Here is a 13239-nt window from a genome sequence, read left to right on the forward strand (position 1 = left end):
AATAATTGCGAGCTCACAAAAACTGAAAAATTACTCTTGCAACCTTCGCGATCTTCGACAACTCCATCACCAGGTCGACTAATAACAGCAGCCATGGCTTCCGAGAAGGCAAACAACCCCATGCGGGAGCTGAAGATTCAGAAGCTCGTTCTGAACATCTCCGTCGGAGAGTCTGGTGACAGACTTACCCGTGCCGCCAAGGTGCTGGAGCAGCTTTCTGGTCAGACCCCCGTCTACAGTAAGTTTGCCAATTTTGGACATGGCGATGCAATTCCATCTGACTGAATTTTTCAAAGGCAAGGCTCGCTACACCGTCCGAACCTTCGGTATCCGACGTAACGAAAAGATTGCTGTCCACGTTACCGTCCGAGGCCCCAAGGTAAATTCACACATCAATATTGGAAATGGCAAAGCGCAGAGATGCTAACATCCAAAAGGCCGAGGAGATTCTTGAGCGTGGTCTCAAGGTCAAGGAGTACGAGCTCCGCAAGCGCAACTTCTCCGAGACTGGCAACTTCGGCTTCGGTATCAGCGAGCACATCGATCTCGGTATCAAGTACGACCCCTCTATCGGTATCTACGGCATGGACTTCTACTGCTGCATGACCCGACCTGGTGAGCGCGTCACCCGCCGCCGCCGAACCAAGTCCCGCATCGGTGCCAGCCACCGCATCAAGCGCGAGGAGACCGTCAAGTGGTTCAAGTCTCGCTTCGACGGCATTGTCCGATAAACGGTTGAAAAAATTGGTTGTTTGAATTTACGGATGGTCACGGCGAACATTAAGGGGAAAACTCACATGGGACATGTATTTTCTGTTGCCTTTGCTGCATCAGCTTGACTTGAAATTTTCAGTCAAGCCACGGCCTGAGAGACCGACCGGCGCTCTGCCGGCTTTCCGATATTCACTATGAATGTGACATTGCCATCAATCGTCAGATCACTGGTACTTTGTCTACTTGGCCTCTCGTCTGTTTACGTCTACGCGAGACGTTATAAACATGTCCTTCGGGGACTTTGGTGCATCACTTGTATCCTTGATGATTTCTCCTCTTTGGAGTAATGTCAATGCTCCTGACCAATGTGTGACTGTTACATTCTGAGTCATTCCTTGTGATGTTGCATGCTTACCGGTTGGTAATTGGTTGTCAACGTAGTGGTGACCGGCCAGCTTGTATGTAACTTGAATAGAGCTTGATGCTTCCGATGCCAACACCGTATGATGTCAGGGTTATTTGGCTATGAGTTATCAAATTTGGGTGCGAAAAGGTCAACTCTGTGTGCCAAGAATTCACAATCGTTCCCTGTCAACTTTTCAGGTTATCATCTCACAGCAAGCGCACAGGCAACTGCACCTAGCGACACGACTGTGAAGGTACTGGCTCTCATATTCCAAGATAATTCTGTTTCGTATAGAAGGGATCAAGATCACGATGTTTCCCCAAGTGCAAGGGAAAAAAACACACACCTACGAAGGCAGGAGTACCATAGCGTCCATGGGCGGTAAGAAACCCCAAGACCTCAATCCTCAGAGACAAAATGACTCAGGTAGGTTGAGAATAGCTTATGGCGTCTGATGATCTTTAATGGTTGGACGCTCTAATATGAGAAACGGATTGTTCTCGCCTTCGGAAAGCCGTAAAGAAAGAAAACCGATATCCATAGCTTTCATGGGTCATTTGTCCTATTGTGGATGCACCCCAGATTAACGGCATCTGATATCTTGGGGCACATAGGACCTCCGTCAACAAAAACCAGTTAATGTGGAAAATCACAAGCAACAAGGCTTCGAGGCCTCATAGATGAGTTTTAGATCGAAAATCTCCGGCGCAAGGCTACAAGATAACAAGCGTGCCCTGGTTGTCAGCTACCAGAGCTCGCCATTGATCAATTTGACGGGTAAAGTGTTGGCCTGGCGTCCATGATAGCCTTGCCAGTTGGGCCATTCACTTTGTTGCTCCGTAGCTGAGCCAGGGGAGGCAAGAAAACCTAGGACCTTAATCCTAACTGATTAAAAAGACTTAGGTAAATTAGTAAGAGCTTAGGGGGCTTTTTGACGAGTTTATTTGGCTTCCTGAGTTGAAAGTACCTAAGGTCTGAGGTTTTCTTGCTTCCCCGAGGCCGGGCCAGTGCAAGGCTCCACAACGAAAACCACCCACAGCTTGATGGATCAAAGCTCCATGAGGCATCCCCCTGGTCCTGTACGACTGACTTCAACCTTTTGCAACCGCATATCTCAGGCACTAACTTGTGTCACTTACCCGGGTAATACCGATCATTCGGCGGTACGGGAGTTGGCTGGGATGAAAGAAGTCGATTAGTAGGCACGATGAGGTTATTGGGGATTCAGAGGTCAAGATCAGATTAATTGGTGACACAGAGCGAGAGATGATAGCAATTGGCCATCTCAATCTTTTCCGTTCTCTTATCGATCTCACAGATTCTGTCGAACGTCAGCTCCGTGGGCGAAATGAAGCTCCGAAATTCAAGCGGGTTGGAAAAACAGGCTAAGAAATTGTTAAGGCTGCTTCGGAATATCCAGGCAAAACCGCGCATTGAATCGTGATTGGGCCGTCGGAGCAGCTGAACCCCACTCTATCCCTCAGACAGACTCTGCTCTCCATCACCATCCTCCTCAAAAATCTCCATTTGCTCTCCTGTAAAGGCAGCACCGCACTCCCCAATCTCCCCTCCTCCCAATTGCACCCGGCTGCAATTGCTCTCCTTTCATCTCCAAACCTCCCGTATACCTCTAATATGTTCCGGAACGCCCTTCGACAGTCGACACGCGCCGTCGGCGCTGTCTCTGCTGCTGGCAGGGTCGCCGCGGTAAGTTAAAACGTGCTCTCCCGAGCCCCCGAATCGACAATGCCATCGACCAGCGCCCCCAAACATCGTGCATCCATCGACAACCCATCGAAAGAGCTCAATTGAGTAGTTGGATTATGCTTTTCAGTCTCGCATGAGCTTTTTTGAGCTATTTGGGGCCGCTGTCGCCGCTGACCGGTCGAGGACTTTTTCGGGCTTCGGCTAACTTGTTTTTCACCACCAGGTCCGAAATGCCGCACCCGCCTCCATCAACGCCGCCCGATTCTACGCCTCCGACGCCAAGGCCACTCCTACTGAGGTTTCTTCCATCCTCGAGCAGCGAATTCGTGGTGTTCAGGAGGAGTCCGGTCTCGCTGAGACTGGCCGTGTCCTCTCCGTCGGGTATGTGGATCTCCACTGGGAGCAACCGGAGCAAGGCGCAGGTGGTGCATAATGTTCTCAAACAACAACACCACACTGTCAATGGCCCTGATGCCCAGGAACGACTCAATTGAGATGCAACCGATACTAATACTCAATTTACAGTGATGGTATCGCCCGTGTTCACGGCATGGCCAACGTTCAGGCCGAGGAGCTTGTCGAGTACGTACTGATCAAAATATGGAACAGTTCCGTCATGCATCACATAGCTAACTATGTAACAGGTTCGCTTCCGGTGTCAAGGGAATGTGCATGAACCTCGAGGCCGGTCAGGTCGGTGTTGTGTTGTTCGGTTCTGATCGTCTCGTCAAGGAGGGTGAGACTGTCAAGCGTACCGGCGAGATTGTAAGCATTCTTCAATATCCTGGATAATCAGTTTGAAACTAACACATTGCCAAGGTTGATGTCCCCGTCGGCCCTGAGATGCTCGGCCGTGTTGTCGACGCTCTCGGTAACCCCATCGACGGCAAGGGCCCCATCAACACCAAGGAGAAGCGCCGTGCTCAGCTCAAGGCTCCCGGTATTCTGCCCCGAAAGTCCGTTAACGAGCCCGTCCAGACTGGTCTCAAGTCCATTGACGCCATGGTTCCCATCGGCCGAGGCCAGCGTGAGTTGATCATTGGTGACCGTCAGACCGGTAAGACTGCCGTTGGTCTTGACACCATCCTCAACCAGAAGCGATGGAACGATGGCCAGGATGAGAAGAAGAAGCTCTACTGTATCTACGTCGCCGTCGGCCAGAAGCGATCCACCGTTGCTCAGCTTGTCAAGACTCTCGAGGAGAACGACGCCATGAAGTACTCCATTGTCGTTGCTGCTACCGCCTCTGAGGCCGCTCCTCTTCAGTACCTCGCTCCTTTCACTGGTGCCTCCATCGGTAAGTTTTTGGCTCCTTCCCTCCCGGGTTACAGGAACATTTTCCAGTCGAACATCCAGCACGCACGCATGCAACAGATTCACATCAGCATGTTATGAATCCCCAGATGTCTTGTTCTCTTCAGCGTCGACTTGTTTTTCTTCAATGCTTATGAAACTCCATTACTGACCTGAAATTTAGGTGAGTGGTTCCGTGATAACGGCAAGCACTCTCTCGTCATCTACGACGATCTTTCTAAGCAGGCTGTCGCTTACCGACAGATGTCTCTGCTTCTCCGACGTCCCCCTGGTCGTGAGGCTTACCCCGGTGACGTTTTCTACCTGCACTCTCGTCTGCTCGAGCGTGCCGCCAAGATGAACGACAAGCTTGGTGGTGGTTCCATGACTGCCCTTCCCGTCATTGAGACCCAGGGTGGTGATGTCTCTGCCTACATTCCTACCAACGTCATTTCCATCACTGATGGCCAGATCTTCTTGGAGGCTGAGCTGTTCTACAAGGGTGTCCGACCTGCCATCAACGTCGGTCTTTCCGTCTCTCGTGTCGGTTCCGCTGCCCAGCTCAAGGCCATGAAGCAGGTCGCTGGTTCCCTGAAGCTTTTCTTGGCCCAGTACCGTGAGGTTGCTGCCTTCGCCCAGTTCGGTTCCGATCTCGATGCCGCTACCAAGCAGACCCTCAACCGTGGTGAGCGTGTAAGTTGAATACTTCTCCGCACAACAAGACAAGGACGAAACTAATCATTTCCCAGCTTACTGAGCTACTTAAGCAAAGACAATACAGCCCAATGTTTGCATGCCCGTCTTCTCAGCTGTGTTCTGATACTAATTTTTCGATAGGGCTGTTAACGAGATGGTTCCTCTCATCTTCGCTGGTGTCAACGGTCACCTCGACACCGTCCCCGTCAACAAGATTCTCCAGTGGGAGTCTGACTTCCTTGCTCACCTCAAGACCAACGAGTCTGAGCTCCTTGCCACCATTGACAAGGAGGGTGCTATCTCCAAGGACACCGAGGCCAAGCTCCGTGACGTCACCCAGTCCTTCGTCAAGAGCTTCCTCGGTTAAATATAATCAAAAGCAACTTACGCGGAGAATAACGGGGGCCTTTGGGGATGTCGCTGTCTATACCGAATATTTGTTGTCGCTTTTCTCTCTTGAGGCGGAGGGAACATGTCGAGGGGTCGCGCCTGAATGGAGCGACGGGAATGAGATGAGGGAGATTCTCCTGTAGCATCTTCACATGTAAAATAGAGCTTAAAACTCAATCAATGTCCTCTATTCTTTTTGTTCTCCAAATTTGCAAGCTAATCATGTCTACACGAACCCTCATACGTGGACCTGAAACCCAAATTGATGCGGAAATGAATCTTGAATCGTCATGTGATAGCAAACTTTGACCCAACCAATCCTCGGGTTACAGGGAGACTTAATATGTTTCTGTTGATCTGTGTAAGAGTGAGTTTTCTGTTTGCTATCCCCAGACTCTCCAATCAGTCAACTCAACAGATTCTCTTCCCTGGGTCCAGTCTACCAATTCTAGGGACATAATGTCATGCAACCCAGGCAACCGTTCCGCAGGCTACCAAAACCGGTTTGCTTGGGAGGCACAACATCCAAAAATATATAGCCAGTCAACATTACTAATGCAGACAACCGTAAAATAAGAGTAAAATAAGAGTAAAATAAGAGTAAAATAAGAGTAAAATGAGAGTAAAATAAGTTCAAAATTACTGGCCAAAGCTACAACTCGATGAGCTGAACGGTCTTTCCAGTTTCGCATTCATCCGCCAGCGGGTAGGCACAGGATGATACTTGGTTTGAAGCGCCAATTTTTATCCCTTAGTTGAAATATTCCGGCGTTAACTTCTGTTTTTACAAGGTAATAATGGGTAGCCAGCGCAAGACTAAGTTGAACTGTCTTACCAGTTCTGCACTCATCCGCGAGTAGCGCAGCGCAAAGTGGCGATTCCAGAGTGGTTGAAATCCAGTTGGCCTGTGATAGCTGATGTTAGCAACGAAACTCCGGTATTGAGAATTGATACTGGTTGGGGACCGTTGAGGAGAAGGCTACTTGGGATGCGTTGGAAGACGGAGTACAGGAAAAGTGATGCAGTGCGTTGAGTTTTGTGCGAGTTGCCTGGATTGCGTTGATGGCGCTGCCGGGAAGATGCCCAACAGCGATATACATTTCGTCGGGCAGTGTGAGTATGTTGTAGCCAACTATGCGCGTAAAACCAAAACCGTCGGGATGCGGAGTTTATGTCCAAGCTAAAGCTAAAATTACCGGTTGGCTCTGATTTGATGGGATATTAACCTTGACTGGGTTCCCCGCAAACGAATATCATATGATCTTAATTGTGTCACTGATCTCGAAGCCGAAATTCACGTGAGCAACATAAGCGCTGACACAGCACACTTCTTTGAATGCTATTGGTAACGCTGAAGTTGAACTTACTGCCGTGATGCCCTCATACTCTAATGTCCCCGAGCCTGGTCCACCGTTTAGGCCTGATATGCTAACACAACGATCACTCAAGCGCTGATTCCTCGAATGAGGCAGTTTGTGGAGTTTGCAGGATGTTCACTTCACCTAATAGGGCGTGCCAGTTTGCGGCTCCTGGGTCCCAAAAAAGAGAGAGAAAAAAAAAAGGGGAGGGGGGAGGGGGGGGGGGGAGGGAGTCTGGCATCATGTTTCTCTTCGCCATATATCACAAAAGACCAATTATTCCTCTGGTAAGCAGCCAAAATGGATAGCAGAAAAGTCGAGACAGTTAGATATAGTGAAGCATTGCTGTACTAAAGAAGTCAAGTTAGCAATACTCCTGGACGGTTGACATGGATGGTAGTAGGCGATTTTACCCGTCAGTTTTGCGATGTTTATTTTATCGTATTTAGAGCATTGCTATATGTTTATGTTCTTACCTGACCAGTCCAGGCGTGGGCCCTTGGTGTCCCGGGAAGATATACTTTGTTAGAAGATTTAAGACAACTTTAGTTATGACAAGGATATTTCTAACCTCCGTTCTTATGCAAAGACGACCGCATTTCCACCATTAAAGTCTTCAGAAGACATAATATCAGATAAAGATAGTATTATAGAAGCAGAAAATAAAGAGCGAATTTCTTAGAACTTAACTATAAACAGCTTCGCATGAGGGCATTCTAGTGAAACATATCTGTTGTTGACACGACCTTGATTAGCAACTTCAATATACACAGAAGGGGTTTTACGTGATTTACCTAGGTACGGTTTATACACGGCTCCGGTTGGTGCGCCACTTCTAGAGAGACGGGCACTTGGGTTAGTATACTGGTTGAGATTGTGCTTATTTAGTTGTATCTGCTAGCATTCTAAGTAGCACCGAGGTTTGTCATACAAAGACATGATTTAACTTGTGAATATCTAATATTCCCCAAACCCGCAATGATATCTTAGATTAAGATGTGTACCAATTCTTGTACTCTTTCTTGGCCGCTTTGCGATTGAGTTCGCATTGCCTCATTTTGCCATCCATCCATTGATGGAGAGTTCCACCTGTAGTCTTCGCTGTCGCTGGTATCATTCTCGGCACTTCCCTCCTCACTCTCACTCTCACCCTCCTCGCCCTCGGGGAGCTCACTGCCCGACCTTGGGCTACTCTCCCTGACCTCATCGTAGTATGCAATTAGGTCAAATTCCGGAGTCTCCTCCAATTTCTTCTTCTTCTTCTGCTTCTTCTTCTTCTTCTCCTCGGATTTCTTCCTCTTCTTTCCTTTCTTTAGACGCCTCCTTGCATCGTCGTACATGGAGACTGCATCGTCAACCTCTTCGATACTTGGCAGTGGGGGAAGGACACAGTCATCTAGGTCACCCCGGCGAATTGCCCTGTCGAGCGGATCAACACAAGAGGTCTTCTTCTCCACCAATGATCTGACCAGCATATCAAGATCAGTATTCATGCGAACATGATACACATGAACCTGCTTCGTCTGTGGCATTCGATGAGCGCGTCCAATAACTTGTTTCTCAAGCCCTGATGCCCAGAACTGTTCTGTTATAATTAGCCGAGAACCTCCGTAAAGATTCAATCCTGTCCCACCACAGGAAGCACTGAGGAGAAGGATACATGACCCCTTTCCGGTCATATTGAAATCGTTGGCAATCCTCGTTCGCTCCTCCACCGACATAATGCGCCCATTGAACTCTGTGACTTTAATACCAGGGAGGTGTCGTGAAAGAAGCTCTTGGATTATGTCAAGGAATTTAATAGATGACGACGTAACGATGATTTTTTCGTCTGGATGGTTTGACTGCAAATCGACAATCAAGGCCAGGATCGTCGTTGTTTTCGGGGATTCAAGTTCTTCGTTAGACATGGCTTTGACGTTTTCCTTCCAATTCTTGATGGCCTCGGCGATGGACAATTTTTTAACTTCCACATCGTCATCATCATCGCCGCCGTCCTCCTGCTCATCACCCTGAGTTTCCCTCGCCTCCTGACCTCTATGTGGTTGAAAGTCAAGATCTTCTTCATCCTGGTAGTAATAGAAGCCCTCGTCGTTATATATGGATTCCAGCGCTGCCTCCAATTCCTTGTTGGTTGCCTCACGTCGACGAATTTGGGCAAGGGACGGCTCAGTTTCCACATGTGTGGTATCGGTGTCGACGCTATCACCATCTTGGGCTTCGATTCCATCGCCGACACCATCTCGAGGAGGCACAGGGACTGGGGTTTGATACCAACGCTTAAACTCGTTGTATTCGTCGATAGACAAATCCTCGAGTGAGCGATCCATGATCAAGTCAGTCATGTCGCTACTGTCCTCAACTGTGTCCAAAATTCCGCCGTTCATCGGACCTTCCTGGGACTCCACCTTTCCTCCAAGCTTGAGAGAGTTGTTTTTTTCCCCCTTTAACCAGGAACGAATCTTGACATTTGCTTGATTGAGAATCTCATTGAAAGCAGCCTTTCTTTCAAGCTTGCCTTGTTCGTAAGGGGTCTCCGGGTTGTAGAGGGCTTCATGATTTGCCATCTGCTGTGCTCTCCGGAGCTTTTGGAGACCTCTTTTGATTTGAGAATCTCGCGCTGGGTGTTTTGGTTGGTAACGATCTTTTCCCTAGATAAGAGACTTCCCTTCCTCGGCCCAGGCAAAGATAATAAAGTCTATTACCCTTGGAACTTCAGTCTCGACCCGTATGACATGTTGTCCGAACTGCTTGAGCCCCAATACTGCCTTCGGCCTTGCAAGGACGCAACCCTGTATAAGATGGACGAGTAAGGATAGTATTGGCTCCTCTGGTCCCTTGCGGCCAACTTCTGCTTCATCCGCAGGTGGTGGTAGCGGAAAGATGTGTCGGAAATGTTCGAATGACATGAATGGAGACCCAGGCAAAAGAGTCAGGATTGCCCCTATGTCATTCCAGGAGTTATATAGCGGCGTTGCCGTGAGGAGAAATGCGTGGTGGTAGTCTAGTGACCGAACTGCTGCATATAGAAGTGAATTCGGATTCCTAGCATCGTGTGCCTCATCGAGAATCAGCACAGAGAACTGTTGGTTCAAGTATCGGTATAGAGGGGAATGAAGTGGCTGAGTTTTACGCTTTTGAGCGTCTTTTGGAAAGCACCGCCTTGCTTCATCGATGTTGACGCCGTAAGCGACGCTGCTGAACAGGTCTCGCCGGAGGATCTCGGAATACCTCCTTTTAAGGAAACCGTTGGAGCAGATGAGGACGTCGTAAGTCACCAGGCATCTGGGAGATACATCGGGGGTATCAACAATCACTAATCGTGGTCGGGAATCCTTGTTTTTCTTAGCCACTGTTCTTTTCACGCATGCTGAATTGCAACTCGGGCTTACCTTGTCGAAATGGGTGTAAATTTCCTCAAGCCACTGGATGACGCATCCGGCTCGGCATACGACTAAAACAGGTCCAGCGTAAGGTAACATCTCTCTGCGTTTCTGCAAAGCCGCCACAAGTGCAGATAAGGACTTGCCAAGGCCAGTTTCATCACCCAAGATGATGCCTTCAAGAGGAGAGTCGCATGCCTCCAGGAGCTTCAGTACTGCGATCTTTTGCCAGGGTTTCAAATCGGTGCTCATTCCAGCGAACTCGATGGTATCTGCATCAATATCGTTTCTCGTGATCATGGCCTACACATATTAGCTTGTTCTGTCCATCGGCGTCAGATGATATGCTGACCCTGTGCTTGAACCATTCAACAGAAGAAAGATACTCGACTATGTGAAAGCCTTCTCCCTCTTCGTCAAATTCCACATATTGCTGCGATCCCTCAAACTCCTCCCAAGGAGGTTTGGGGATTTTGGGGACAGGTCGACGTTGGATTTCGCCCTTGGCTTGCTTCTTAGCTATCTCCTCTAGTCGGGGCGTGTCGAATAGGAAGCGTCCAGGTTCGAAGTCTGAATCTGGTAGGGGGCTTCGATAGTGGATTTTCTCGGAATTGTCTCTGACCTCGGATATGTATCCTTGGATGAGATCCTTTAACTCGTCGTCAATAGAAGCCATATCGATTCGTATGATGGCAGCGTTGAGCCCAAGTAACTTTACCCAGTTGTTGTCGATTACCGAGCCCTCGAGTCGTTCTTTGTATAGCCACGCAAGGCCGCGCTAATAGAGAGATGAATGAAAGGAGAAGATAAAAAGGAATGTGAGAAGGGAATTGGCAGCATTATATAGGTAGGTAGTAGACGTCACATACACTCAGGAATAAAAGTGGAGAATGAATCACTGTCAAAAGGGGGCACCATAACTCTGAGCTGACTGCTAAATCTTCACATCTCTCTCTCTGTCTTGATGGTAAAGAGCTGAAGTATCAGGTGTTCTCTGGGCTCAGGTTGTTAAGCGGAGTTCTGTTGTTCACCGTCGGCTCGAGGATAGCTTGACATAAGCGCCTGGCAAACGATGCAAGTTGAAATGATAGAGAGGCTTCACTTTAGTATAATCAAGTGCAACATTGTTTAGTTCATATTAAACAATACGAGTCACGTGTTGTGAATCACCGCTGTTGCCTAAGCTTCATTTCAATTCCTATGAATGGGATGCATTGTGATCCTGATCCTCGATCCTGAATCTCTCCTTTATTTATTGTTCCTCTCCAAACCCACTCCTCCGCCATTGACACCCGCCACTCTCCCGGCCTATTGTCTCTCAGTTGCTAATTGTTCTTGAAGGTATCCTGTATCAATGTTACTGAGAAATTTCTTCTCTTTCGGCTTTCTCTCATCGACTACAACCTCGATTTCGCACATATCAAGTTGGGCGACTCAAACAGGAAACACACAATCCTAGCTACCCGTTATCGACTTCAGCGTACCTTGGTGGTTGGTCTCGATCATGGATGATGAGATACAAGACTGGGCATTTAGTGACTCGGGACTGGCCTACAACACGGGAAAGCCAGGACGGGCCAAGTTCAAGATCATACGTGTGAAACCACCCAGCAGCCATAGTCTAAGCTCGAAACACGCAGTCAGTTTCGCGGCTCTGGACACAGGGGTGACCAAAGCAGACTTCACTGAACAAGAGAATGATTGGGACATCAAAACAACGTCTATGTAAGAGTCACAGAAATTTTCTATGGCTCAGTTGCTAACTCATAGTAATAGCATGGAACTTGTCCTAGTCGTTGGCGAATGCTTAGCTGAGAATGACGATCGTCTCCTTTCAAAAGAATATCTGAAAAGTCATCCTCGTACGATGAATGTTCAATCTTTCGACAGCAAGATACATGCACATCTGAACACGATGGCGTCTGGTTTCATTGTGCAATTATTGGGAGACAATGCTGAAAAAAGAAGATTATTTACTATCGTCAATCGACAGGATGGCCTTTGCAGCTTGAGACCACTCGCTTCGGTCAAAACACATGGGAATTACAAAAAGTGTTACTGGTATTCTGAGTTCTTTGTCGACAACCGAGACACTGTCAGAAAAAAACAGGCACAGATCATCAAGAACAACATCTCGCAGTTCATCGCCAATACTATCGAAAATTCAGATGTGCCCGTGCGTCCAAGGATTTCCCAATTGTCGGTGGATGACCGCACATGCGCCTCCATCAATCCAACGTCTTCGTTACAGTCTCTGTGTATGTCGGCATTGGCAGTATACGATGAGACTGGCTCGCCTGATGACTTGAAGGGACTCCTCACGGCTTCACAAATTGCAAGAGGCTCTCCTAACCCCTGTGCCCTTCTGAATGAAAAGGAAGATGGCTACTGGGAGTGTATCCGACAGCTTGGGCGAGGCGACATGAATCAGCAAGATGCCCGCCGACTGCTCGAGGCCTACAAAGTGAGTTCTTTGGTGCAAAGTTTCTTGGAGTCCCCTGAACTGACTGTCGGTAGAAATTATGGCCACAAGCAATGAACTCCCTCGCCGAGAGAATCTTAACTACGGATGCCATCATCCAACTCAACAAGGGCCTATGTGAGGGGGCACTCTGGCATCTCACCGAAGTCTTGCCTGACGCCTTGTATCGTCCATTGATCTTCCAGTTTTGTGAGATGGCATCAAGGCTGACATTCGACGACGACACATCGTTACCATCGGCCATCCTCGATGCGTATGAGATGATCGAAGGAACGATGGGCAGTCCGTTCCCCACATTCAATTCAATGGCACCATTAAATGCGGACACGACTCTTTATCTTGCATCGGCTAGAGTGTCCTATAATAATCACCTTCTAAAGACGCTGACAGTACGATTGCCAGTCTCCATCTCGATTATCCGGCTAGCGAACAGGAGGCACCAATCAGCTCGGCCAGACTCGGTTCAGAGCTTACAGAGACTTCAGATCTTCAAATGGCGAGGGATTTGGTGAAGTACAAGATTCAAGCTGATGCGATGATATCGATAGCACCATTGCGTTCCTTGCGTGATGCCCTTTCGAGGGACAACGATATTCACGCTGCTATCGTAAGCAAGTTCACGCGGAGGCCCTCCGACGCCCCTTGATTGCTGAAGCCCCAGCCAGGAAGAAAAGGAGAATCCAGTGGGCGTTGGGAAATCTGGTATCGTGGAATGGGAAATTTGGCATTGCCGCATTATACAGGTCGGTATCTACGCTTGCCAAGCGGCATCAGTTTTTTCTGTTTTGGTAGAAATGTACGACACAGATA

General features: G+C 48.5%; 6 protein-coding genes across 7 annotated transcripts; 3 read left to right on the forward strand and 3 right to left on the reverse strand.

Annotated features, from left to right (window-relative positions):
- Positions 1–4: 4 nt before the first annotated feature.
- On the forward strand, positions 5–1540 carry FOXG_00307 (60S ribosomal protein L11). The gene is made up of 3 exons (XM_018376568.1): positions 5–238; positions 297–379; positions 438–1540. Exons 1-3 carry the CDS (start codon positions 94–96, stop codon positions 729–731), a joined length of 522 nt encoding a protein of 173 aa, XP_018232160.1. The 5' UTR covers positions 5–93; the 3' UTR covers positions 732–1540.
- Positions 1541–2268: 728 nt separating this feature from the next.
- FOXG_00308 (ATP synthase subunit alpha, mitochondrial) lies at positions 2269–5473 on the forward strand. Of its 2 annotated transcripts, XM_018376570.1 has the most exons (8): positions 2269–2827; positions 3051–3208; positions 3353–3409; positions 3472–3592; positions 3647–4124; positions 4305–4813; positions 4870–4907; positions 4958–5473. In XM_018376570.1, the coding sequence occupies exons 1-8, from the start codon at positions 2756–2758 to the stop codon at positions 5181–5183; spliced, it is 1659 nt and encodes a 552-aa protein (XP_018232162.1). In that variant the 5' UTR covers positions 2269–2755; the 3' UTR covers positions 5184–5473. The 2 variants fall into 2 exon arrangements, with proteins under 2 accessions (XP_018232162.1, XP_018232161.1); XM_018376569.1 differs by having other exon boundaries at positions 2612–2827; positions 4870–5414.
- A 24-nt stretch (positions 5474–5497) lies between these two features.
- Positions 5498–6418, reverse strand: FOXG_17851 (uncharacterized protein). Its single transcript, XM_018397854.1, has 2 exons — positions 6190–6418; positions 5498–6111 (listed from the first exon to the last, which is right to left on the reverse strand). The coding sequence occupies exons 1-2, from the start codon at positions 6304–6306 to the stop codon at positions 5899–5901; spliced, it is 330 nt and encodes a 109-aa protein (XP_018232163.1). The 5' UTR covers positions 6307–6418; the 3' UTR covers positions 5498–5898.
- A 1132-nt stretch (positions 6419–7550) lies between these two features.
- Positions 7551–9131, reverse strand: FOXG_00309 (uncharacterized protein; the record flags this gene model as incomplete). Its single annotated transcript, XM_018376571.1, has 1 exon — positions 7551–9131. The coding sequence occupies one exon, from the start codon at positions 9129–9131 to the stop codon at positions 7551–7553; it is 1581 nt and encodes a 526-aa protein (XP_018232164.1).
- Positions 9132–9215: 84 nt separating this feature from the next.
- Positions 9216–10623, reverse strand: FOXG_17852 (uncharacterized protein; the record flags this gene model as incomplete). Its single annotated transcript, XM_018397855.1, has 3 exons — positions 9216–9899; positions 9957–10250; positions 10300–10623. The coding sequence occupies 3 exons, from the start codon at positions 10621–10623 to the stop codon at positions 9216–9218; spliced, it is 1302 nt and encodes a 433-aa protein (XP_018232165.1).
- Positions 10624–11451: 828 nt separating this feature from the next.
- On the forward strand, positions 11452–13075 carry FOXG_00310 (uncharacterized protein; the record flags this gene model as incomplete). Its single annotated transcript, XM_018376572.1, has 4 exons — positions 11452–11672; positions 11724–12411; positions 12465–12682; positions 12832–13075. 4 exons carry the CDS (start codon positions 11452–11454, stop codon positions 13073–13075), a joined length of 1371 nt encoding a protein of 456 aa, XP_018232166.1.
- Positions 13076–13239: the final 164 nt, after the last annotated feature.

Source organism: Fusarium oxysporum, chromosome 1 (genome assembly GCF_000149955.1).
Source record: "Fusarium oxysporum f. sp. lycopersici 4287 chromosome 1, whole genome shotgun sequence".
Classification (NCBI taxonomy): domain Eukaryota; kingdom Fungi; phylum Ascomycota; class Sordariomycetes; order Hypocreales; family Nectriaceae; genus Fusarium; species Fusarium oxysporum.

Excerpts from the sequence above, each read along its gene's own strand:
- FOXG_00307 (XM_018376568.1), top strand. The coding sequence starts at position 94 with ATGGCTTCCGAGAAGGCAAACAACCCCATGCGGGAGCTGAAGATTCAG. Across the intron at positions 239-296 it reads TGGTCAGACCCCCGTCTACA|GCAAGGCTCGCTACACCGTC; the intron begins GTAAGTTTGCCA and ends AATTTTTCAAAG. Across the intron at positions 380-437 it reads TTACCGTCCGAGGCCCCAAG|GCCGAGGAGATTCTTGAGCG; the intron begins GTAAATTCACAC and ends AACATCCAAAAG.
- FOXG_00308 (XM_018376569.1), top strand. The coding sequence starts at position 2,756 with ATGTTCCGGAACGCCCTTCGACAGTCGACACGCGCCGTCGGCGCTGTC. Across the intron at positions 2,828-3,050 it reads CTGCTGGCAGGGTCGCCGCG|GTCCGAAATGCCGCACCCGC; the intron begins GTAAGTTAAAAC and ends TTTCACCACCAG. Across the intron at positions 4,814-4,869 it reads CCCTCAACCGTGGTGAGCGT|CTTACTGAGCTACTTAAGCA; the intron begins GTAAGTTGAATA and ends ATCATTTCCCAG.
- FOXG_17851 (XM_018397854.1), bottom strand. The coding sequence starts at position 6,306 with ATGTATATCGCTGTTGGGCATCTTCCCGGCAGCGCCATCAACGCAATC. Across the intron at positions 6,112-6,189 it reads CGTCTTCCAACGCATCCCAA|GCCAACTGGATTTCAACCAC; the intron begins GTAGCCTTCTCC and ends CAGCTATCACAG.